Source organism: Polyodon spathula, chromosome 19 (genome assembly GCF_017654505.1).
Source record: "Polyodon spathula isolate WHYD16114869_AA chromosome 19, ASM1765450v1, whole genome shotgun sequence".
In the NCBI taxonomy this organism is placed as follows: domain Eukaryota; kingdom Metazoa; phylum Chordata; class Actinopteri; order Acipenseriformes; family Polyodontidae; genus Polyodon; species Polyodon spathula.
The window spans coordinates 19,630,445-19,656,920 of record NC_054552.1 but is presented as its reverse complement, the minus strand read 5'-3'; the positions used below and the strand labels follow the sequence as shown (position 1 = coordinate 19,656,920).

Sequence of the window (26,476 nt, the reverse complement as noted above, 5' to 3'; positions counted from 1 at the left end):
TTAAGTTTAGGGTTCATTACTGGCATTATAATAATAACCACGATAAAATATGAAACACTGATAAAGGTATGTTGACTGACTCGTTGCTCCAAAATAAGTTCACTGCTATGTATTACCTGGTTGTAATTTAAATAGTGCCCTGTGATGAGTCAAAGGGGTTTCGGTCTGCAATTCAGCCTCCCAACAGTAGAAGGCATCAAACCAACTCGGGACTTCCCTTACCAAGGTCTTGTGACCATGACAAAAGTTATGTTTTTGAGGGGCGGCACCTTGGTGAGGGGCGGAAGTACTAGTATGTAAATTCCAGCCACTGGAGTCAAGTGAAATTAAGGATACCTGTCAGTTTGGGATTGGTGATCCACTGACTACTGGGGCGGGGTTTGCATACTAAAGGGAACGTGCTACTGTGTTTGGGGTTGGTCCTAAGGAATAGAGGCGGGGGAAAAAAGGCTGGAGGGAAGTATGTGGGAGTTTGGACTGTGTCACGAATGGAGGCCTTACTAACTTGGCTCTTTTCTGTTTTTATTCCTTTTTGTTTTATTTTTGGATTTAAGCAGAGCGCGGAGAGGATTAAGAGGCTTCCGTTCCTTTATTTTTGATTACTCCAGCACTCCCTCCCTCACATCCTTCTTTATTATTTTTCTTTTTTCCGTGTAATATTAAAAAAAAATTAAATTTTTACACGTAAATCACTGTCTGGAAAATCCATTTTTACTCACACGCCTCACATGCCTCTTTTAATGTAAACACAATTAATCCTCTCAATTGTTTAAGACAAAATGTCTTTATGAAACCAACCGTGTGGAATATAGTGACTAAATCCTTTACACAGTAAAGTGATCAATTTCCTTTAAGGATTATATAGCTAGAAAAATAGTTTTGAGCTCATTTCTTCATCGTCAGAAAATACAATTCAATTAAAATTGCCAATTATAGCTTCATTAAAGGCAGGTAGCGTGGAAAGAAATAAACTAAACAATAACAAAATACATAGTTTATTTAGCTTACTTACTTTGGGAAAGTATCTGTCTTGAGCACAGGACGTTAGGTCTTAGTTTTTCAGCACGGAAGAATGCAATGCTTTCCCATGACTGCTGTCTTATTTGATTTTTTTATTCTCTACGTGTTTATGACTGGCATTATTATAGTTAATATTACTGACTCGTACATGATCACGGAAATTTCAGCAAAACTAAGAATACTAACGTACCTTCCTCATATAGATAATCAGATTTCTTTTAGCTCTGTCTTACTGAAAAATTGTTTTTTTTCTTCATTGGTGCAGCCACCATGTTGAGTTCTAGCAGAGACATAGAGTGGTCACAATAAACTTGGACATGGTATGTTTTCTTTAATTGCTATACACTTAAATGTGTATTTTTGACTAATGTGCGGATTACATTTTTACCAGTTTCCAAACGCTCGAGATGAGTTCTGAAGTACTTCTCTGAAATCCTAACTATGGGACATGGTAAACCCAATGTTCTCTAAGACCACTGACCAAATCCTACAACCAACCACCGACTAACCTTGTTCATCTTTGTGCTTCTGATCTTGCTCCCTCCATTTTGCACACTATCAACCTGTCCCTGGACTATGGCTCGCTTCCTGCTGCACTTATTGCCCAAGTGTGGCAAAGTGTCCGCCCCTGAGTGTATTTTGTGTTGTGTGTTAAAGCTGGTGCATAGTCATTGGTAGACGGAATATAAATGGGTCTGTGTAACACGAGTGTTTAAAATGTATATTTGTATTTAGGCACTAGGATTGCACAGCACTTCACGTGCAAGTAAAATGTAATAATATGCGAGTACTAGGAATTGCACTTTATTAATTCATGTGCAGTTGTACCGCAACTCCAATTGAATGATTGATTAGCAAGAGAATCTCGGTACAGCTGTATAAAAGCTATATGTTTTCACCCACTCGGGGTTGTGTGTTCGGTGAGTGGAGAACGGGATTGGAGATGTAGGTAATAAATAATAAAATAATTACATAAAGTTAAAATATCTGCTCACCGTGTTTTGTGTAGTGTTAGTCCATTTTGTTTGTCTCTTTTGTTTTGGTAATGTGCCGTGTCCTGTGTTTTTTTTGTTTGTTTTGTTACAAACCTTTTATTTACTGTCTGTTAATTCATTAAATGATGAGCGAGACCATTCGCTCAGCTCCACCAAACTCCACCTCTCTTCTTGTTTATTTCCTGTTTCTGGTCTGAAGTCATCCACTCCGGCCGTCTTTGTGACAAGTGGTGTCATCGTGGGATTACCAGTGCCTCCTAGACGCAGACCAGAGCAGGAACCGTAATTTCTTGTTTAAATAAAATAAATAAATAAATAAAAAATAAAGGTCAGAAGACGCCGTCAGGCTAAGGGACTGGATCCGGGACAATGCTGGGCTGGTGGCCCAGTCCATGCTCATAGCCATCTGGGTCCTGTAGCTGATGGACAGGGAGCGATGGGAGGTGTACGAGAGGGTACACACCCCAAACTCCCTGGAGGAAGGTGTGGAGTTGGTCCTCTGCTGCCTTGAGGCAGCTATAAACAGAACAGCAGCCCAGCTATCAGGGTCTACAGCGACGAGGCGGGGGGACCGCGAGAGTCCAGCGCCCAGGCAGGGGGACCACGAGAGTCCAGCGCCCAGACGGGGGGACAGCGGGGATCCAAAGCCCGAGAGGGAGCTGTTCACATCCCCACCAGCAGAGGGTGAGTGCCTGCTGGTATCACTTCCCCTGTCATCACCACCCGGAGGAGATGAGCAGGTGCTTCCTCTGCCTCCATCATCTTCCCCTGCAAGTGAAGGAGAGCCGCACCAGTCCCCTGCAAGTGAGGGAGAGCCACACCAGTCCCCTGTAATAAGGGTAGACTACACTCCGCTCCCATCTCCACCGCAAGGAGACTACACGCCTCTGCCCCCTCCACCGCCAGGAGCAGAGCAGCAGGAGCTGTCTCTGCCTCCGCCACCTCCACCAGCAGAGGGTGAATGCCTGCTGGGTCCCTTACCACCAGCAGAGGGTGAATGCCTGTTGGGTCCCTGTCCACCAGCAGAGGGTGAATGCCTGCTGGGTCCCTGTCCACCAGCAGAGTATGAATGTCTGTTGGTATCAATTCCCCCACCAGCAGAGGATGATGGTCTGCTGGTATCACTTCCCCCACCAGCAGAGGATGAATGCCTGCTAGTATCACTTCCCCCACCATTACGAGGAGATGAGCTGGAGCTGCCTCTGCCTCCATCACCATCAGGGGGAGAGGAGCAGGAGGTGCCTCTCCCAGCACCTGAGGGACCAGGAATAGATGCCTGTGGTCCTCAGCAGCCCTTGCATAGGCTGCTGAGGGAAACACGGTGAAGAACCGCCTGGCCGCAGAGGCCGAGAAGAGGGCCAACGCCCACATCTCAGCTTGTTCTGACTCCATTCCTCGCTTCACCCAACGATGCCTGTCTCGCATCGCCCAAGGATCCCTGCCTCGCATCGCCCAAGGATGCCTGCCTCTCTTCGCATCGCCTGGAGTTGCCTGTTGCTCCGCATTGCCTGGGGTTGCCAGCCTCTCCGCAAGTTGGTGTATAGTCATTGGTACATGGGATATAAACGGGTCCGTGTAACACGGGTGTTTAAAATGTATATTTATATTTAGGCACGAGGAATGCACAGCACTTCACGTGCAAGTAAAATGTAATAACGCCGTCTAACGGGCAAATGTATGTCTTTTCGTTCACATAAAGTCAGACAAAAACAACATATGAATCCAAATTAGCATGTATTTATACTAAAGTAATACAAAAATGACTACAAAAGATAATCGTAAATCTCGAAAAACTACTCACTTCTAAATCTTTTGTAGTCATTTTTGTATTACATTAGTATAAATACATGTTAATTTGGATTCATATGTTGTTTGTGGGGAATAATAGCCATTTTCTATACTTTTGAGGCATAAGCAATTAGGAAATAACACTTACTACCCTGGAACAAAAATTGTGTTACATAGTGTAATATGTGAGCAGGGGGAATTGCACTTTATTGATTCACGTGCAGTTGTACCGCGACTCCAATTGAATGATTGATTAGCAATAGAGTCTCGGTACAGCTGTATAAAAGCTGCATGTTTTCACCCACTCGGGGTTGTGTGTTCGATGAGTGGAGAATGGGATTGGAGACGGAGGTAATAAATAATAAAATAATAACGTAAAGTTAAAATATCTGCTTACCGTGTTTTGTGTAGTGTTAGTCCGTTTTGTTTGTCTCTTTTGTTTTGGCGAATGTGCCGTTTCCTGTGTTTTATTGTTTGTTTTGTTACAAACCTTTTTATTTACTGTCTGTTAATTCATTAAATGCTGAGCAAGACCATTTGCTCAGCTCCACCAAACTCCACCTCTCTTGTTGTTTATTTCCTGTTTCTGGTCTGACGTCACCCATTCCGGCCGTCTTTGTGACACCAAATTATGCCGGTACTCAAAAAACCCTCCCTTGACCCAGCTGACTTATCTAATTTCCATCCCATCTCCAATTTCCCTTTTCTCTCAAAAACTCTTGAAAGGGCTATAGCAAGCCAGCTGATTAAACATCTCATGAACAACAGTCTGCTTGAATTTCTACAGTCTTGTTTCCGGCCACATCACAGTAGTGAAATTGCTCTGCTCCGGATTGTGAATGATCTCCTGCTCAATGCTGATACTCCCTCTGTGCTTGTCCTCCTTGATCTAACAGCTGCTTTTGACACCACAGATCATGGCATTCTTCTTGACCACCTTCAGAAGTATGTTGAAATCTCTGCAACCTGTCTCTCCTGGATGTCCTCTTACCTATATGGATGCATGCTGCAAACCCACTCACCTGTCCCCTCTTGCTTTCTTTAAGCCCGATATCTGTTATTAGCTGCTGTGTTGCTACTACTATTTCATGTATTATGTTACTATCACGTATTATGCACTTTCCACTGTATTTAATGTACTATTTAATGTATTATGCTTTTTTTCTGTATATCATTGTGACAGGAAATGGCGTTGCGGTGATGTCAGGCCAGAAGGCGGAAGTGAAAACACAGGCAGGTACTGCGGTTCCAAAAAGACGCGGCGTGCGCCGTTTTATTTAGAACTAAAATAAATACGATTTAAACAAAACAAAAAGACACTGCTCACAGAGCCCAAATAAAAAGTTTTAACAAAAATAATCAAACACAAAAATACAAATACAAGTCAGCCTGGGTGATCGCTTTCACTGATCCTATATCTTTAAGTCTTGTTTTTCTCTCTCTCTCGTACTCCGCCTTTGAACTCCCACCCAGAGCAGGGAGAGCTACAGGCTTAAATACCGTGGTCGAGGGGTTTAACTAGTTTGTAATTATTCTATTACCCCTGGGCCACAATCTGCATGAGTTTATTAATTGTGTGACTGCCGGCTAGTTTAACAATGCACTAGCCGGCAGTCACACATTACCACAAGGTTTTTAATCATTTCTGGCAGACGACGAGTTACTCCCTGGCCTCTGCCAGAACACATCTAAATAAAAACAAAACTAACATGGCAATGCCGTCATTTATAACAACAAATACAATAAATAAATAATAATACATAAATAACACAGCTCCAGTGTTTGAGACCCTTTTCTAAAAATAAACAAATAATACATTTAAGCAGGGCTTTCCTACTGCCCTGCTACAGTTATGTATTATGCATTTCTCTTTATTTAAAGTATTTTAAATTAAAATATTTTAAATAAAGGATAGTAAAGGATGTTCTTGTTGTTACTGCATCTTGTAAAATGCTTTGTGATGGTGGTCCACTATGAAAGGGGCTATATAAAATAAAGATTGATTGAAATAGTCATTTTTTAAAAGGGAAATAAAACAAAAACCTTCAAAGTGTGAGTATTGTGATTTTTATTTATGTTTACCAGAGTATTTATACTTTTAAATAATGCGGGAAGAATGTGCTACACTGATTTTAGTGTGCAATTATACTATGAGTTAAAAACTGTAAAAGTTCATGAGCAGCACTCTCTAGAGGCAGAATCGCCAGACGCCTGCTTCGTCATCCCTTTACCATTAGATTCGCTGGTGCCCGAGCATGCTCTGCATTTATGCGAGATACATTTTTACAGAGGGAAATAAGAGAATCATCTGCAACACAGCCACAAATATCCTTATGTTAATGCTTTGCAAGAATGGTCTCAAAATAATAGGTTTACCTCGAGAGGCTGGAGTCTTGATTGAGGTTGATATTTATGATAATAACTTGTGAAAGTTAGTAAACTGAGTGCTTAAGTTGTTGCCAGTTACTGCGAAAAATGTGCACATTTTATCCTTAGAGGGAACGCTGGTTAAAAGCCAAGCCAAAGTAACAGTCAGAAAGATGAAAATCAATACTAGCAACAACAAACTTACACCACAGCCTCACTGGGGGTCGCACACTGCTTCATCGATAAGCACTCTCAACCAGTTCTCCATCTCTCTCCCCTCAGACATTCACCCACGTTCTCCCACTCGCGGCTCTCCACCTCCTACTTATAGCCTCCGGAGGAACCGACCACTGCGCGCACACACACACACACACACACTCACGCAGACGCACACTAATGGCATGCCACGTACCCTCACAATACACTTAACCTTAAAAGGATGTAACAAACAAGACAAACACAACGTCCAGGATGCTGCCATCACCAGGGTCATTACACAGTCCCCCCCCTTTAGTCCCTCGTCCCCGAGGGAAGAACACTCGTCCCTTCTGTCAGCCACAGGGGACAGGGAAACTGAACCGTCGGGGGAGGAATCCTCAGCCCTGGGGGTGGGAGGACTGTTAGGGCAGGGTGGATCGGGAAGGGGCAGGAGAGGACTGTCAGGAGCTGCTGGGTCGGATGGTGCTGGGTGTTGTCCCAGGTAGGGGGCCAGCCGATCCCGGTGCAGCACTACCTTGTGTCCTCTGTGTGATAGCTGCACCAGGTAGGCCACGTCCCCGATCCTCTCCAGGACATGGCAAGGACGAAGCCAGTGGCTGTCCAATTTGGGGCAACAGCACCGCTGTCTCTTGGGGCTGAAGACCCACACGAGCTCCCCGGCGGTGAAGTGATGCCCCCGTACTCGGAGGTCATAGTTCTGCTTCTGCCGTACCCCAGCGGCCTGCAACTGGTCCCTGGCGAAGCTGTGGGCTGATTCTAGTCGGTCCTGTAGTCTCTTGGCATACTCAGGGCCTGGGGGTACACTGGGGGCATCTGGGGGACGACCAAAATCTAGCTCCACAAGAGTGCGCAGCTCACACCCCAGCATCAGCAGGGCAGGGGTGCATGCAGTGGAATCCTGGACAGCAGGCCAACAGCACAACTGGCAGGTGGGTGTCCCAGTCCCGCTGGTGGGTGGCGGTGGTGACAGCCAGCTGCACGGCCAGCATGCAGTTGAACCTCTCCACCAGTCCGTCGCTCTGAGGGTGCAGAGGGGTGGTCCACGTCTTCTTGATGCCCAGGCGCCGGCACATCCCAGCAAAGACCCGGAACTCAAAGTTGTGCCCTTGGTCGGAATGCAACTCTTGAGGGACCCCGAACCGGCTGAAGAACCCCTCCAGCAGTACTTCAGCGACCATCTCCGCCTCCTGGTCTGGCAAAGCGTACGCCTCTGGCCACTTAGTGAAGTAATCGAGGGCCACCAGAACGAACCGGTTCCCCCTCTCGGAGCGTGGAAAGGGGCCTAGTATGTCTACGGCAACCCTCTCCATAGGCCCCCCGACCTGGTACTGCTGGAGTGGGGCGTGCGACCGGCCCTGGGGTCCTTTCCGGGCAGTGCAGATGTCACAGCCCAGCAGTGGTCCTCCACATCTCGCCTGCACTGCCCCGAGTAGAACAACTGGAAGATCTGCCGCAAGGTCTTTGTCACTCCAAAATGACCAGTGCCTGGGGTCCCATGATGGGCCTCTAGCACCACCTGGCGCATCGCCCCGGGGACAACCACCTGCCACCTCACCTCCCCCGTGGCGGGCACCTTCCACTGCCGCTGAAGGACTCCGTCATGCAAGGCCAACCCACTCCACTGACCCCCCGAGTGGTTGTGGAAAAAGGGGCCACCTCCTCCCAAGGGGTCCTATGCTGCTCCTCTAGCCATTGTAGTACGGGGCGGAGGTCCGGGTCTCTGTCCTGATGGGCTCTCCAATCCACCCTCTCAGCCGATACTGCCACCCGGCATTGCTCTTCCCCCCGGTGGGACAGCTCCGCTTCCCTCTCTTCCTTTCTGCTGCAATGTGCGCTTCCCTCCCGGACACAGGGACGACGGGACAGTGCGTCCGCATTAGTGTGCTTCTCACCAGCCCGGTGTTGGATCCGGTACTGAAACGCCTGGAGCTGCTCGATCCAACGGGCGACCTATCCCTCCGGCGCCCGGAACATCAGTAGCCACTGCAGGGCAGCATGGTCTGTGCGAATGGTGAAAGGGAGCCCGCAGAGATAGTGGCGGAAGTGGCGGACCCCCTCCACCACTGCAAGCAGCTCCCATCAGGTGACGCAATACCGGCGCTCAGCCTTGCTGAGCGACCGGCTAAAATACGCCACCACATGCTCCCCTTCCGGACCCGGCTGGGATAAGACAGCCCCGATCCACTCATTGCTCGCATCCGTATCCAGCAGGAAGGGAGAACGGACATCTGGGGGAGCCAGCACCGGGGACTGGCACAGTACATGCCGGGGTCCACTCAAAGGGCTCGTCTTTCCTCAGGAGGTGGTGCAGGGGGGAAGCAATGGTGGCAAAGCCCTGCACAAACCTGCGGTAGTAGGATGCAAGCCCTAGGAAGCTTCTAACCTGCCGGGGGTTGACGGGAATAGGCCAGTCACTCACTGCGGTGACCTTGTCCACCTCTGTCTGGATCCCCTCTGCTCACACTCGGTGCCCGAGGAATGAGACCTCCTGGCACATCAGCTGGCACTTTTCAGAGTGCAGTTTTAGCCCCGCTCTCCTCACTCGCCGGAGCACCTCACGCAGGGAGGCCAGGGCATCCTGGAAGGTCCCTCTGTGGACCAGCAGGTCGTCCAGGTAGACCAGGCACTTCGATGGGGGTACTCTGGCCAGCACCTTTTCCATGAGCCGTTCGAACATTGCGGGGGCGTTGCAAAGTCCGAACGGCATCACAGTAAACTGCCACAGACCCCGTCCAGTGGAGAAGGCAGTCTTCGGCCGTGCAGAGGGATCCAGCCCAACCTGCCAGTAACCACTCATCGATGCGGGGAAGGGGGTAGGAGTCCTTCTCCGTCACATTGTTCACTCGCCAGTAATCGACACAGAAACGCCACTTGCTGTCCTTCTTCCGCACCATGACTACCAGCGAGGTCCAGGGGCTGTCGGACGGCTCAATGATCCCCGCCGCCTTCATCTCCTCCACCACCTGCTCTGTGGCTTCCTGGAGGGCGAGTGGTTGGCGGCGAGGGCGTTGCTTAATGGGGCGGGCAGCTCCCGTCTCGATCTGGTGCTGCAACAGGTGTGTCCGCCCCAAGTCATCCGAGGCGGTAGCGAAACTGTGGCGATACTCGTACACCAGTTCCCACAGCTGGCGACGCTCTTCTGCGCAAAGCCCTTCGCAGCTCCTAAGCCAGACTGCGTGCACTGCGCTGAGAGCTGGGTCTTCAGTGGAGACTGGTGGCGGAGGGGAGATTGCTGGGGACGCTAAATTACTCCTGACAGTAGGGCGTGGCATGGCGGTATCCTCCCGCAGCCCTTGGGTAGCGGTTGGCGGCGCCGGGCAGGGTGGCGGGGCTCTCTGGGGGAGGGCTGCATTCCCCTGGGCCATGTCAGAACTGCAGGAGGGTGGCTGTACACGCTGGCGAGCATTGCGGCCTGAGGGTGGCCGTGTTGGCTGGCGAGCGTTGCGGCCGGAGGGTGGCCGTGTTGGCTGGCGAGTGTTGCGGCCAGAGGGTGGCCGTCGAGACGCTGTATTGTCCCTGATGAGACTGGCGCATGATGGAGCCTGGGGGTGTGCTGAGGTCTCCCGTCTCACTGCAGCGATCCGTTGTGTCCTCGGCAGATCCCGAAACTGTCGTGCGAAGGGGTCCCGACTCCGACCCAGCGGTCCAAGTGGTGAGGCTAAAGCTAAAGCTGGGCTCCCCTGTATGTGCAGTGTTCCGGTCCGGAGGTTTAGCTGTCTGCCAGTGTAGTGCAGGAAGTCCAGGCCCAGTATGCAGGGGTCCTGTACAGCTGCTACCCAGATGGGGTGGTGCACGGTCCGTCCAGCCACTTCAATAGCAAGGTTGCCCTTTCCTTGCAAGGAGACTAGCTCTCCGGTCACAGTGCGCAACTGCATGGTGGTGGGCTCCAGCCGGACCCCTGCAGGGAGCACATCGGGGCAGATGAGAGTCACAGTGGAGCCAGTGTCCACGAGGGCAGTGCACGGGACCCCCTCAATGCGGACGGGGACATGGCAGAAGTCCCCGGCAGTGGACCTTCCTACCACTATAGCTGGCTGGCACTGTCTGTGGTCGGCTGTTTCCATGGGGGGTGATGCCCCGCTCTGTCGGCTACACGGCTTTGTACTGGTGGCAGCCGCTGCAGCTGGGTGGTCCGCGATTAAGGGGACTGGACTAGGGGCACGTGTCATCCCGTCTATGCGGGCCCCTTGGCGTTTCCCTACAGTTGATGTGTCAGGCGTGATGGTGCAGCAGCTGCTGCTAGGCAGTGGCGCCGTAAGTGGCCAGGCTGTCCACATTCCCAGCACAGCCGTGCGGGGGGTCTCAGGAGTCCGAGCCGGCTGGGTGATCGCCGCCCTTATGAGGGTGGTAAGCTCCAGGGGCCAGGTGGGGTCAATGGTGCGGTACGGGGCCTCCTCTTCTTCTGCTTGGGCCATGCGAGCTCGAGGTGGCGTGTGGTCAGGCTGCCTCTTCTGCTGACCACTCTCGCTCCCAGGGGCACGGTCATGCTCCTCCTCCTCGAGCACCGCCTCGACTCGTTTGGCGTGAGCCACAGCGAGCTCTAGGGAGGTTGGGGCAGCAAACCGGACCTGCTGACGTAGAGCGGTTGGGGTCAGTCCGCGAACAAAGGCCTCGACAGCCAGTTCCTCCTGGGTGGCAGGTGAGAACGTTGGGTACCACCTCCGGGGCAGGTGCTGGACATCAGAAGCCAGTACGCCCAGTTTCTCTCCAGGAGCTCTAGTGCGGTTGGCCAGCTGCAGGCACAACCCGACTGCGGGCTCCACTCTCCCAAAACGGCGCTCGAGAGCTGTGGTTAACACCTTGTCTGGGCCCAAGTCCAGCAGAACCTGCAGCGCTTCTCCCACTAATGCAGCCGCCAACTGTCCTGCTTTCTCCGTCGGCCCCCAGTCATTAATGAGCGCTGCCATCCTGAATTTGACGTGGTACGCATCCCACGGCGATCTACCGTCATAGCAGCCTGCTTTCACTGACTGCCGGCTCACCCCTGGCAACATGTTCCCCCCACACCGCATATTCTCTCTCCCGTGATCGGCACAGGGCCCATGTCGGGCCTTAACGTCATACTCCCTTGTCAGACACACGCTCAGTTCAGCAACCAATGTCCCATAGCTACTACAGCCATTTAGATTGACAGTGTTTAAACAATGTAAAGCCTCTTCTTCTAAACAAGCAATTCAATTACTGGCTTTCTCTCTGTCTGTCCAGTTGTTTATCGTTGCCATCATTTCAAACTGCTTTACAAAGTCTTGCCAATCGGCCTTACCGTTGTACTGCAGATGGCTGTAATAAACCCCCTAGTTGACATTCTGCTGCAGGACAGCCGTGTCCGATGGTGACACTGCCTCCTCCTTGACGCGCACTCACGCTCCTCCTATCTCCGTGGCCAATGACGTCCTTGCGGAGGCCAAAGAACCACCTTCTTCCTCAATGACGATGGCGCAGTGCCCCTCAGCCTGCGGGGAAGTCTGTTTGTCTCCTAGCTCCGCCATCTTGAACCCTCTTTCGCCCAAGGGTTCTTGCTCCTCCCTCGCTCCATGTTCTCTCCTCCCCATGCAGCGCCCATGCTCGGGTCGCTCCTGACCCTCAGCTCAGCGACCAGCTCCTCCAGTCTGGCTCGCAGCTCGTCTCCTCTCATCTCTCTCGCGTCCGCCATCTTCTCCCTCTTGCTTCTGTTTCACCCCTCGTGGCAGGTGCTGTACAAATCCCTCTCCTGAAACACCAATGTAGCGTTTTGTGCTATGGGGGTGAGACAGACTCAGGGGAGACCAGATGAGGTTCCACGTACTTTTATTTTTTTTTTTAATAACACAACGAAACCCTGTTTGGACCGGGCTTCACGCCAAAATAATAAATGACTGTATCTCTCTCTCTCTTACACTGCAGCCTCACTGGGGGTCGCACACTGCTTCATCGATAAGCACTCTCAACCAGTTCTCCATCTCTCTCCCCTCAGATATTCACCCGCGTTCTCTCGCTCGCGGCTCCCCCCCTCCTACTTATAGCCTCCAGGGGAACTACCCACTGCGCGCACACTCACACGCACACACACACACACACACACACACACACACACACACACACACACACACACGCAAACACACGCTAACGGCGTGCCCCGTACCCTCACAATACACAGAACCTTAAAAGGATGTAACAAACAAGAAAAACACAACGTCGCCAGGGTCGTTACAATATTTATTACATTTTCTCCCCAATTTGAAACAATGAATATTAACGGACAGCCTCCATTTCTGCTGCGTTTCTCTTTTCACACAGAGCCCAAGCAGCACATGTTTTAAGTCCCAGAGGGCAGCTTAACTAGTCTTTGACTGGCCTTATCCAGCGGCTGACCAGTAGAGGCTGTTGCAGCACAATGAGGCGAAGCAGCCCTAGACAGTGCTTCTTCTCAAGCCTGTGAATTCTGAATGCATTTTGAGGACTTTGATAATGTTTGTTAGGCTAGAGTGCATCCCTCACGGGGATAAAAGTGTCTAAACATGTGCTCTTACTTGGCATCCCGGGGGCTGTTGGGTCTGCTTGGGGCTCTGGGTTGTCTCTCGCTGCCCTCTCTCCCCCCAGGTAACCTCTCTGCACTGCCAGCTGGACTTAACCTCCTGTGAGGCAAAAGGAAGAGAGAAAGAGAGTGGTCAAAAAGACACACTAAACCCTGTTTCTTGCTGCTGATACCATTTCACAACAGATTAGAAAGGATTTTACCAATCACATTAGACACAGTGCTGGCTTTGAATACTACACCCCCTTGCGTTATTCAGTTATTCAACATATGTGTGTCATTCAGGTGTTACAGAGGCTGGACTTCAGGTATGGCATGATGAACTTGAAACATCCAAGCTGGGATTTGGGTTTAAACCTGCAAATTCACTTGTGAAGAGATACAGACTCTAATCCAGGCCCCCAGAAGAGAATTGCATGATGATATAGGCTCGTCATTTAAAAAAAAATGTGGACTTTTGAGCCCTGAATGCGTCTGTCTGTCTGTCGCACTCTTCATGAGGAACATGATAACTGCCTTCACTTTGCACAAACTTTTAGCACTTTTCAGATTGCAATTGTCTATAATCAGATAAACTCTAGGATTTGATATGAATAGTTTATCAGGTACTGTGCGAGTATTTCTCAATTATGAGCCCTCAATATGTGCTGGCACTGGCTGCCAATTCCCAAGATTGAATTATTGCTGAAGTTGTTCCCGGGTATTGTTCTCCTTGTGATAGTCAAGGAGGGAGACAAGTGGGAAGTGTTAGAATGTCTATAATCTCTTAATAATCTCTTCATCTACCATTCTGCAATCTTCTGTATTCTTGTAAATGGGGAAGGGTATAACTGGTTATAACTGATTGTGGCAGGGCGACTGCCCTGCACAGGTGGGAATTAGTGTTATAATTTATATGTGGAAAAGGGTTTATTGTGTGTCTTTTTGGAGCTGATTTGTATGATCAAATTATTATTTACAGATGGGCGCTCGATTGAGACTTGCTGCCTGCTAGGCTTGGTTGAGGGGAAGGGCAGCAAGTGTTTGGCTGTGCTGGTCCTCAAATCAGCAGGTGGGCAGGTCTTGACCGAGTGTGCGTCAGTTTAAAAATATCCATTGGAGGTGGCTCTGGGCGACTGCAACACCATGCTACAGAGGGGAGCTGCATATATTTGGGAGGAGAGCGTCCGCTCTGCAGAAACGACAGCTACACAAACCTGAAGCTGCAATCGGTGCTTGTGAAGGCAATGCCCAGCCAAGGCCGTATGAAGCAGCAGGAGTCGTCGTATGAATACCGGCTCATAAGTAGGTTAGTTTATGGGATAGTGATCCCAAGTAATGTAGCCGGTTCTTGGAGCGGCATGCCTCGTTTATAAGGCTAGCACTTACCCTGTGTGGCACCTTTTATTTGTAGTTTTTGTACTGTGTTTTATTTTGCCTTTTGTACAGCTTGCTGTATGTGTTCTCTGTGCATTACCATTGCTTGTAACATCACATGACCCCTTTATTTATTTACTTTTGTATTAATAAATCCTGCGTGCCTGTGCTGGCGTTTCAACTCCACCTCCCATGTCTCTCTGTATTGCTTAAGCAGTGGCTACCCACACACGTGACACGAGCACCCTGTCACAGTGCAAGGCTGGTCACAAGCCCCATCATGTGTCTGCCCCAGTGGATGTCTACCTAACTTTCTTGAGGAGGAAGGAGTGGTGCTTTGAAGTTGGCAAGGCCAGGCACGTGTCGCCTGACTACTACCGCTCCCCACCTCAGGAAAAGGATTTGGAACCAAGGTTACAACCATAGGAGGAGGTTGGTTGGGAAGCCCTCCTCCAGAACATGGGCGTATAGTACTGTTGCTGCATCTGTGGGGAGTGAGGGCATTTCCCAGCTAACTGCCCCTCACAGAAGGAGGGAAGGAGGCCCTGCCGCCTTCGCAGCCAGAAGGGGAGGAACCCCTGCCGCCTTCGCAGCCAGAAGGGGAGACGCCCCTGCTGCCTTCGCAGCCAGAAGGGGAGGAGCCCCTGCTGCTTTCACGGAATGTCTGCCTTGCACCGCCCAAGGACGCCACGTCCGCATCGTCTGGGGTTGCCTGCTGCTCCACATCGTCTGGGGTTGCTGCCAGCTCTGCTTCGCCTGGGGTCGCTGCCAGTCCTTCATTGCAGAAGGGAATACAGTAGCCTGAGCCCCACAAAGGGGAGTTGCTAGCCATGAAGAAAGGTGGGGGGGTGGGGTCAGGAGACCAGCTTCCCACGCAGCAATTTTTGCAGCAGAAGAGAATGAGCCCCAGAAGAGGGAGTTGCTAGCTACGAAGAAAAAAAAAAGGGGGGGGGGGGGGAGAACCACATCCACCACAGCACCAACCATCACCCCTGTGCCATAGCCCGGTGCCTGGGGGTTGGCTCCCAGACACCCAGGCTGCATGTCTGGACGTCGCTGCATGGTCGCCTGGGCTCGCCCTGCTCTTATAAAGTATATTTGTTTTGTATTATTATTAGAATGATTTATTATGTATTTAAATGACGGCTAATTCTGTGTGTTTTGTTATTTTTTTATTAAAAATAAAAGAGGCGTGGGTGTTTTTTGTTTTGTAGTGGATGGGAAATCCCAGTCACAATTAAAATCCTGGTGCAGAAGGTGGCCACCTCCATATTAATTAAGTGATTCATTTATTGCCAACTGGGAGATGGTCACCTGTATAAAAGCCTGCAGCTTTCTGCCCTCTGGGTGGGTGTTCAGAGGAGTGAACGAGAGCGAGAGAGGAAGGTAAAAATGAAGGCTACTGCCCAGCCTAATCGCATTGTTTAGTGCTCGTGACTCATTTTTGCTCTATGAGCAGCATGTTTTTGTTAAAATATTTTATTTATTTTTGTTCTTTTCAAAATAAACGGCTCCTCAGTGTCTTTTGGCCTGCAGTACTAACTCTGTTTTCTTCCTGCATCTGGCCTGACGTCACCACTTAGTCATACCTGTCACACTAGTTCTAAACCACAAACCTGTGCTAAAAGTGGCATGCTATACTTTTAGTGTCGTGTCATGGAAAGCCTACTAACATACCTGCTATGAAGGGGGGTTAAAACTATTCATTGGTGGAAGTAGGGGGTTTCCACTCCCTCTAGGTGTAGTTCCACTCCCACTGGGCAGGCAATTGACGAGTATATTAATGCTTATAACAAGTCTCTCATTGCTCGGGTTCCACCTGCAAGTTTACTTGCAGTTCTGTTACCCATATCCCATCTTTTGAGACCTGTGAGTTTACTTGCAGTTCCACTGCTGTTGCTGCTGTATCCTGTACTACTTTTGATCTACTGGTTCCTGAATAAAGCTTTTTTGATTGAACTTACCCAAAGAAGAATGTCTGATTATTTTAAGAAGAACTCGAACCTTACAGAAGTTTGGGAATCCTGTGCAAGACTCAGGATATTTTTTTGTTGTTGTTACAGACAACCTTTAGAAAAGTTTGCCATAGTAAAAATTTAATAAAGCATAGTGGAAGCAGGGTAAATCACAGGCATGCCTTGTAAACCACTGAGAGACATAGTAGATACCGTAGACCATGGAAAAAGAATGGAAAAACTGCAACAGTACTATGCAAATGTATACTGCCAACTTTTATAAAAGAAAAATTGACTGGAATGGAGCTTTTTTATCATAAAGTACTAATAGTATCATATTTGGTTATAGCAAGCATTTCCTATACTTAATTACAGCATTTCCCATGGTTTACCGTGATTAATCACAACGTTTTTTATAACATTGGGAAACGTTGCCTTGCTAGCGTGATGTTAACAACATGGTTGTGAGTGTCTGCAGTGTGTTACCTGGGCTCCTCTGTGAAGAGTTCAGTGGGAGTCCCGTTGACAGGACTGACCTGCTCCTTACTGCCATTCTGAGCAGGGAGCTCCAGAAAGCTCTTTCCAATGCTGCTGCGCTTCTGAATTAGAGTCTCCCACTGTGAAGCTGCATTCCGAATTGCAAGCCGCCGCTTCTCCTGCACAGACAGACACACAGACACTGGGACCTGAGATATAGTTCAAATTCAATGAAGATACAAGCATATGCATCATGATTTAGACATATTTTAAAACAACTGCCCTATTTATATAGCTTTAAGTTGTTTTGTAGGACTAAAATTTTGCTTTATACTCAAACTTTCATAGACTGATTTTAAAGGAGCCAACAATAGTCATTGATATCAAATTGTTTTTCATTCATACAAAGACTTGGAAATTTGATTTTTTGTGAAAAACAAAAAAAATTCCCAGGTGAGAAATGAAAAGGGAATCTGATATCAAATTGTTTGTAAGGATAAAGTAAAATGAAGATGTAAAACTGATCCAGAGGTTGAAACAATGTGGCAGTGAAATGGTTTCTTTCTGCTGGACCCCACCTTTATGGAACTTTATTGAAAGAAAATTACACTGTCAAAGCCTGTGGTCTGTATCATTGACGTGGACAGACATTAACACAATGCAACAGTGAAAGGGTAACTACCCCGGGGACATCTTATGGACTTACTTGTTTTTACTGGACAACACTGATAATGAAGCTTAAGTAAGAAAATCAAAGAACAACGTTTTGTGCTGAAGAAGTCACTACCTGAAATAGAGGCTTTGACAGTACATGTGACAGACACCAGAGTATGATAACTCTGGACCACTGAACCACAATGTAAGAACAGGGGAAACCAGCTGGAAAACAGACCAATATACTGCAATTCTTTCCAAGACAGACCTATAGGGGCACTATGGAATCGAGAAGGCATAGCAGACTGGCTGGCAGCTAACAAATGTGAATTTAAGACAGAATGTCTCCCTCAGGAATGCAAGAGCCACTGAGTAAACAATAAACTGGTAAACCAAAGTTTTGGCTGCCGCAACGGTGCTCTCGGGTCTCCTATTGTATCTGGAGGAATGCATTGTCGGCAAATATTTAGGTCTGGAGCTGGAGGGTGTGTTTGTTATTGTAATCTATCTGTTACTGTAATTATACTCTTTAAGCACATTCAGCGTGGTGCCCACACCTCCAGGGGTCCCGTCTCATTAAGGTACCATGGAGAATAACAGTCTTAACCCCCGAATGACCAGACAGTATTATCAATAAATCACACTGTTAGGAATAAAAAAAGCCTTTCACATCCTTTTTTTTCGTGTGTTGATGGCCTGGAGCTCAGAATTCACTCTATTTCTAGTTGCATGCCACAGACATATGTAACATAAGCCAGATCAGACAAAGAGTATAAAAGGAAGCTGGCACTTGCAAAGACACTCCAGCTGTTAAAGGTGGTTGGGGTAATCCCTTTACAAGATTGCAGCATGTCTCACGCAGTATTTGACTGCATTCTTCACAGAGCGTACCTGCTTGATTGATAGTTCAGTTCAGTTCTCCTCACCATCACAGTGATTTTCTTAGCCTTGCCCAGTCTGGCAGTAATAGCTGCTCTCCACATGTCTTTTCACAGCATTACACCATTATACACAGCTGTTTATGGATGTCTTGTTAACTCATGGGTCTCCCTATCGTTGTTCCCACGAACACAGCATATTACCTTATTTGAAGTTAGACAGCTCTCTCTCATGGCATGAAGCTGCATCAACTGTGGCTCAATCTGAATGTTCAAATCAGCAACATCCGAGAGATACGGTGTATTTGATGCTCTATATTGTATATAGTGCTAAATCCGGACAATTTATCTTTGTATGGTATTATACATCATCACAACCAATCAAATCACTCGTTTTCATACAATTTATCATGACACACTACAGCTTTTAAAAGATCTGAAAATAAAAATAAATATTTATGTACAACAAGTATCTGGTGCATGTTTTGGTACCTCTAGACTGCTCCAGGGCACTAGAGAGTCATTATACTAGAGGGCAGTAAATTGGCAGCAACAGTAAGTAGAACATTTTTATTTATTCTACCAGAATTTTCTACTAAATGTATTTGCAGCAGGATCTTTATTTTTCAATCTACCCAAAGGATGGTCTGTTTTGAAATTGTGATTGTGCATCAAAGATCTGGAAAACACTTTTGTGATTCATTGCAAAATCAATCAAACTGCAGGAGATCCACTGAATTCCATGGAACCCTGATTACTCAGCCCTCAGACACTGCTCCAGTAATAAGGTTCCCATAGTAAAAGCATAGTGAAAGCATGGTAAAGCATAGGTAAGCATGGTAAAGACCAGATAGATATGGTAAATGCATTGTATAACCATGAAAAAACTGCTAAATTACTGTGCAAATTTAATGTTACCAGTTTTAGCCATAACTGTAAAGCACACAATGGCAGAATATCTAGTGATTTCCATTACATGAGAGTAGGTGTTAAAACTTGCTGATATTGGACTCAGCTTTTGCCAAGATAAACACCAACTAAGACATAGCTGCTTTTACTGTACTCCGAAGCTCTTGGCCATTTAACTCCAGGCGTGTGCCCAGCTAGGAGTTGTTTGTTATTATACCATTACAACTTTGTCAAAGTTAGATAACATCTTCCCAAAGCTTTTACCTGCTTAACTTCCCAGGAGGAAAATACACAAAGTAGTTATTTGCAAAGAGAACTTCTAGAAGATAAAAAAAACAGATAGAAATGTGAACAGAGATATTTGGACATATAAATAAATGAAAACAACTGTGGGGTTTAGTCAACTTCAAATGCAAACATCTCACAACATCCCAAAATGTTACCTAACTCGTATACATGTGTTTGTCTATATGCCAACATAGCAAATTTGCAAGATCATATGGTCTAATTCATACTTTCTTTTAAAACAACAAAAACATTATCACTTCACCGCACGAAGATCATAATCACATGAGCAGAGGAGCTACCCATTGCTGCCTAGCAACCAGGCTAAAGCTAAACACAGTTCTGTATTAAATTCCGGTAGTATAAGGAATTAGAAACTCAAAGTATAGTTACCCTTAGCAAACCACTTCACAGTGTTCTCATGCTTTTCCCCCATGGTGATACTATGCAGTTACAAAATGGGTTGCCATGTTTTTCTTAACATGCTTTACCATAGCTCTCTGGGCTTTACAATGCTGACATAAGCTTTATATTGGTTTCACTATGCTATTACACTTTGCTATGCTTTTACTATGGGACAATTTGATAAGGGAAGCTACTCACATCCTACAGCACAATCCTTCAGAATCACAGCAAACCAAAAAAAAGAAACACACCAAATACACAAACAACATGACCCCTACTGGTTAACTTTGGCACTGCAAAACCAGAAAGTTAATTATACTATACTGTACTGTACTTGTTCTATAAGCCTTTTCAAACAATAGTAAGAAATTCCATTTTTCTCTTTAATTCAGTTTAATCTTTGTGGCATTTGATTATTCTGTGGTATGCAATCCCTACCTATTTAGCTTGAATCTTTTCCAAAACCCTGGCACTGATACAAAGAGAAGGACAAGGGGCCATCTAGTGTGTGACTGACCATAAGGTTCCGGTCTAAGACAATAGATAACAGGATTAATAGAGTTTGGGGCTGAATTTAACAGATACCAAAGGCTTCCTTTAAGGTAACCAAACTCTGAGTAATGCAAGCTTGGGAACTGAGCATAATTAATTCCCATAGCCTGTCTAGATTAACACTCCACAATGTCATAATCTAGGAACTGGACTTGTGTAAATAATGTCAGGGCCATCAGTTCTCATTACAGACACTTTCTCTTTATTTTTGTGTTCCAAAATACTCAAGTAGCCCAGAGAGAGAGAGAGAGAGAGAGAGAGAGAGAGAGAGAGAGAGAGAGAGAGAGACGATTTGGAGTTCATAATTGTATCCCCTAATGTTCTGCAGAGCATTCCATTTCTCATGTCCTCAACCGAGACCAGTTGGGATGGGGTTACATGAAAATAATCTAATCCCTCTCTGCACTTCGGGATTTACTGAATGTGTAAGGGAGCTCAGAGAAGAGCCTGGATCGCTGCTTTCATAGTCTCTACACAGTACTACAATAAAAATAAAAAATAAACTTAATAAAACATAATAACATTTCTGGTTAACAGAATGAAACAAATACTCAAATTGCATTGCCTATCCTTTTGCTATTTAGCCAACACAATTTCTGTCACAGCAACATAAACCTCTCACTATGATCAAAATGTCATTTTAGGTGCCCTAATAAAATTGCAAGGTAATTGTTTAATATGCTTTACCATACAGTACCTTGCTGGGGTTTACAATGTTCTATGTTTTAACTATACTTTATTACACTTTGCTATGCTTTTATTATGGGAAACTTTTATAAGGGGTTAAACGAGGCAGTCTTTCCAGCGACAGCGAGTGGGAGAAGTACAGGCGTGGAAAAGTACAGAGCAGTTTCGAAGCAGTTTGAAAGCAGGTTGACAGCTGCAGAAGAAACTAAACTTCAAAAAAAAAAACCTCAACATGGTCTTCAAGCCAATAATCTGTGACACCTGCTTGATGTGGGAAATCCGAGAAAACCCAGCGGAGCTAAACCAAGTGTGCGTAAAGTGCCGCGCGATCCAGGATTTGCATAAACTAGTAAGTATGCTAGAAATGGAGCTGGAAGAAGTGAGACAGCAACAGGATCTTGAGGAACTGGCACACCCACAATTCATGGAAGTCTGCATCACCCCTAACAGACTGAAAGCCACCAGGGAGATAGAAGGTCAGAACAGCTGGGTTCAGGTAGGCAGAAGCAGGGAAAAAAAGAAACTTCGTCAAACACAACCACCAGAAATCAAAACAACCAACAGATTTGAGTCACTTCAGAATTTTGATGAGCAGAACCAACAACAAGAGAATGAAAGGAACAACATCCAGGACCCTATTGACAGTGGTGACCAGACAGCAAAAAGAAGGGAGGTCATGATTGTTGGGGACTCCATATTGAGAAACACAGCAAGTTCAATTCGCAGTTTGGACCCCCTTACTACAACAGTGTGCTGCCTTCCGGGAGCCTCAGTCAAGCACATCACTGAAAACGTGGACAGGCTCCTAGAACGAACAGGAGACGACCCGGTAGTAGTCGTCCACATCGGTACAAACAACATTGGAAGAGACAGACCAAAATCCCTGCAAAACAAATTCAGAGAGCTAGGAAGGAAATTAAAAGAGAAAAACAAAACTGTGGTATTTTCTGGTATACTACCCGCACCTTGCAAAGGACCATATGGACAGCTGGAAATAATTAATCAAAACGAATGGCTGAAGACGTGATGCACATAGGAAGGCTTCACCTATCTTGATCATTGGACCACATTCTACAACGAGGACTATCTGTATAGACGGGATGGACTGCATTTAAATAACAAGGGAACTAGTCTACTCGGAGAAAAGATCCTCGAGCAGGTTCGGAAGCATTTAAACTAGAAAGGAAGGGGGGAGAAATCAACAAAAAAACAGAAGGGAGACCGCATCAAAACAAGAACAACAACTCAGGTAAGACAACCATTAAATGTATTTATCTAAATGCTAGAAGTATCAGAAACAAAATTCTAGAACTTGAAGCTACTGCACTAACAGGTAACTATGATGTGATAGGTGTTACAGAAACGTGGTTATCTGAGAGTGATGGGGACGAATATAATATTTGTGGGTATACACTGTATAGGAAAGACAGGCAGGACAGAAGAGGAGGAGGGGTAGCGCTATACATAAGAAACAGTCTTGAAGCCCAGGTGTTAAACCTGGACAAAGAAAATAAAACCGAATCAATATGGGTCAGAATAACAGACAAAAATTCAAAGGGCATAATAATAGGAGCATGCTATAGACCGCCAGATTCAAACAGTGAGCACAATAATCTGTTATACAATGACATTAGAAATGCGTGTAGCAAAGGAGAAGCCATACTAATGGGGGATTTCAACTTCCCCCAAATAAAATGGGAAAACCCGGTGGGTAGCACAAAGGATGAAATAGAAATGGTGGAAATGACAAATGACTGCTTCCTAACACAATTTGTCAAGGCACCGACTAGAGGGGAGGCATGCTTTGATTTAGTCTTTTCAAATAACGAAGATAGAATAACTAAAACAGAGGTCAGAGAACCACTGGCAAACTCAGACCACAACATGGTCTCATTTGAATTGTTTTTTAAAACCCCAAAAGTAATGACTAAAACTAAGGTTTACAATTTTAGAAAAGCAAACTATGAAGGTATGAAACAGAGACTAACAGAAGTAGATTGGAGTAAAATAGAGAAAACACCCACAGAAGAAGGTTGTTCTTCAAAAATGTAGTACTAGAGGCGCAAAACAATTACATCCCTAAAGTAGACAAATCTAAATGTAAAACTAAATTGCCAAAATGGTTTAATAGATCAATTAAAAAAAATATTCAGTGAAAAAAGGCACTTTACAGAGCATTAAAAAAGGACCAAAAAGAAAGTACGCAGAAAGAGTACACAGAACTGCAAACGCAAGTCAAAAAGGAAGTTAGAAAGGCCAAGAGAGAAATAGAAATAAACATTGCTAAGGGAGCTAAAACCAATTCCAAAATGTTTTTCCAATATTACAACAGCAAGAGAACATTCAAAGAGGAGATTAAATGTTTAAGAGATACAAATGGCAAAATCGTAGAGGAAGAAAAAAAAATAGCAAGTTTTTACAAAGGAAGATACTGACAACATGCCCCACATGTCATCCAGTTCCTATCCAGTTTTAAATAACTTTAGCATAACTGAGGCAGAAGTGTTAAAGGGACTAGGAGCTCTTAAAATAAACAAATCCCCTGGGCCGGATGAGATCCTCCCAGTAGTACTCAAAGAAATGAAAGAAGTAATTTACAAACCGCTAACCAAGATCATGCAGCAGTCTCTTGACACAGGGGTGGTACCGACAGACTGGAAAATTGCAAACGTAATACCGATCCACAAAAAGGGAAACAAAACTGAACCAGGTAACTACAGACCAGTAAGCCTGACTTCTATTATATGCAAACTTATGGAAACTATAATAAGATCCAAAATGGAAAATTACCTATATGGTAACAGGGTACTGGGAGACAGTCAACATGGTTTTAGGAAAGGGAGATCGTGCCTAACTAACTTGCTTGATTTTTTTGAGGATGCAACATCGATAATGGATAATTGCAAAGCATATGACATGGTTTATTTAGATTTCCAGAAAGCTTTTGACAAAGTCCTGCACAAAAGATTAATTCTCAAACTGAACGCAGTTGGGATTCAAGGAAACACATGTACATGGATTAGGGAGTGGTTAACATGTAGAAAACAGAAAGTACTGATTAGAGGAAAAACCTCAGAATGGAGTGTGGTAACCAGCGGTGTACCACAGGGATCAGTATTAGGTCCTCTGCTATTCCTAATCTACATTAATGATTTAGATTCTGGTATAGTAAGCAAACTTGTTAAATTTGCAGATGACACAAAAGTAGGAGGAGTGGCAAACACTGTTGCAGCAGCAAAGGTCATTCAAAATGATCTAGACAAGATTCAGAACTGGGCAGACACATGGCAAATGACATTTAATAGAGAAAAGTGTAAGGTACTGCACGCAGGAAATAAAAATGTACATTATAAATATCATATGGGAGATATTGAAATTGGAGAATGAATCTATGAAAAAGACCTAGGAGTTTTTGTTGACTCAGAAATGTCTTCATCTAGACAATGTGGGGAAGCTATAAAAAAGGCTAACAAGATGCTCGGATACATTGTGAAAAGAGTTGAATTTAAATCAAGGGAAGTAATGTTAAAACTGTATAATGCACTTGTAAGACCTCATCTTGAATATTGTGTGCAGTTCTGGTCACCTCGCTATAAAAAAGATATTGCTGCTCTAGAAAGAGTGCAAAGAAGAGCGACCAGAATTATTCCGGGCTTAAAAGGCATGTCATATGCAGACAGGCTAAAAGAATTGAATCTGTTCAGTCTTGAACAAAGAAGACTACGTAGCGACCTAATTCAAGCATTCAAAATTCTAAAAGGTATTGACAGTGTCGACCCGAGGGACTTTTTCAGCATGAAAAAAGAAACAAGGACCAGGGGTCACAAATGGAGTTTAGAAAAAGGGGCATTCAGAACAGAAAATAGGAGACACGTTTTTAACAGAGAATTGTGAGGGTCTGGAATCAACTCCCCAGTAATGTTATTGAAGCTGACACCCTGGGATCCTTCAAGAAGCTGCTTGATGAGATTTTGGGATCAATAAGCTACTAACAACCAAACGAACAAGATGGGCCGAATGGCCTCCTCTCGTTTGTAAACTTTCTTATGTTCTTATGTTCTTATAAGGATGGTGTCAGGTGGGATCTGACATCATTTTGCACAGGGAGTGAATATACAGTGTTGTAGTTGGATAAATAAATGTCACCCAAGTGAAAATAAAGGCTAGAAACCTAAACAAACAACAGGAAAATGATAAATGTGTGCAATTCCAACTGCACACAATCCATGAAATCTCTGCTTGCCGGTTACAGCTATTCACATGTTCTGACTGCTGTGCTGCAGGTATCTTGCGCCCTTGTGTCACAATGTACATTGCACTACAGCAGAAACCAGGAAAGCCTCACAGGAAAGACAGGAAAAAATTGTGTGGTAAATTCTTGAACTGGGTGCAAAGCACCTCATTTAGTTTAGTTTTGAAGTGTTTTTGTTGTGGTTATAGAGGGGTCCAGATCTTTTCAATGGGCCAGTATAACCTACAGGACAAAGCACTATTTTAACATCTCACAGTTACAGTGAGTTTAAACGGGGTTGTTTCAATAGGGGGGTACTAAACTAGATGAATTTAGCTAGTGGTTAGTCCTGGTTGGGGTTCTAAATGTTTTATGCAAATATCGAAGTGAACTTTTGACCACACTAGAACATAATTTTCCAACGGCTCGTATTCAGGCAGAGAAACAGGATGTCACTTTTGGAACAAAACCAATGAACACAGAATGAATGTTCTAGAGTTGGTTAATTAATTTTATAAATACATCAATCGCCTTTACCCAAAGAAATGTGCATCTACATCAGGACACTGCAGTGCAGAAGCACAAAAATGCACTCAAACTGTGACATAATGCTGTAACTGTATCTGAAAGATCTTCTACTCATGTTGCAGTATCAAACTGAAGTATAATTTAAGTTTGAAGCTGGTCTTTTATTATGTGTTTTAATCCAGAATTAAAGTAAGAAATTAAAACAGTGAATTACTACTTCTATTTTGTCCCACTGGAATCAATGCAGAGACAGTTCTATAGAGGATGATGTCTGATTGCACATGTCTGTTCAACACTGTTTTGTGATGTTAATGTAACTGCAGTCGAATTAAGACCTACACTTTATCAATGAGTTCAGTCTGTGAAGAAAGGCAACTGAAGAGAGCTGTTTCTTTGAAATCGACCACACTCAGCATTCACATTACAAAGGCAGACTGGTCAAAATGCAGCTGAGATCATTGCAAAGGAGTGATGTGTGACATTATCCTCAAACAACCCCTCCAGCCTCAGGGATGGGAATGTGGGAAACTCCAACAATGTAGAGTGGAGTGGTTTAGAAATTAGCATGGTTTAAACAGTTTGCAAACTTGTCTGACCAATGCAGCACAATCACCTTGTCAACTCAGACCAGGGTTCATATCCTAGGAGGTTATCAC

The 26,476-nt window shown here is 45.7% G+C and overlaps 1 protein-coding gene across 1 annotated transcript in view; it reads right to left on the bottom strand.

Moving 5' to 3' along the window:
- The window catches only part of LOC121294518 (leucine-rich repeat-containing protein 49-like), a 115,146-nt gene that overhangs the window by 55,945 nt on the left and 32,725 nt on the right, over positions 1-26,476 (bottom strand). Inside the window, exons 4-5 of the mRNA XM_041218313.1 lie at positions 16,701-16,870; positions 12,899-13,003 (exon numbers count right to left, since the gene is read on the bottom strand). Of these exons, the coding sequence (XP_041074247.1) occupies positions 12,899-13,003; positions 16,701-16,870 (275 nt within the window). The remainder of the gene's footprint in view (positions 1-12,898; positions 13,004-16,700; positions 16,871-26,476) is intronic.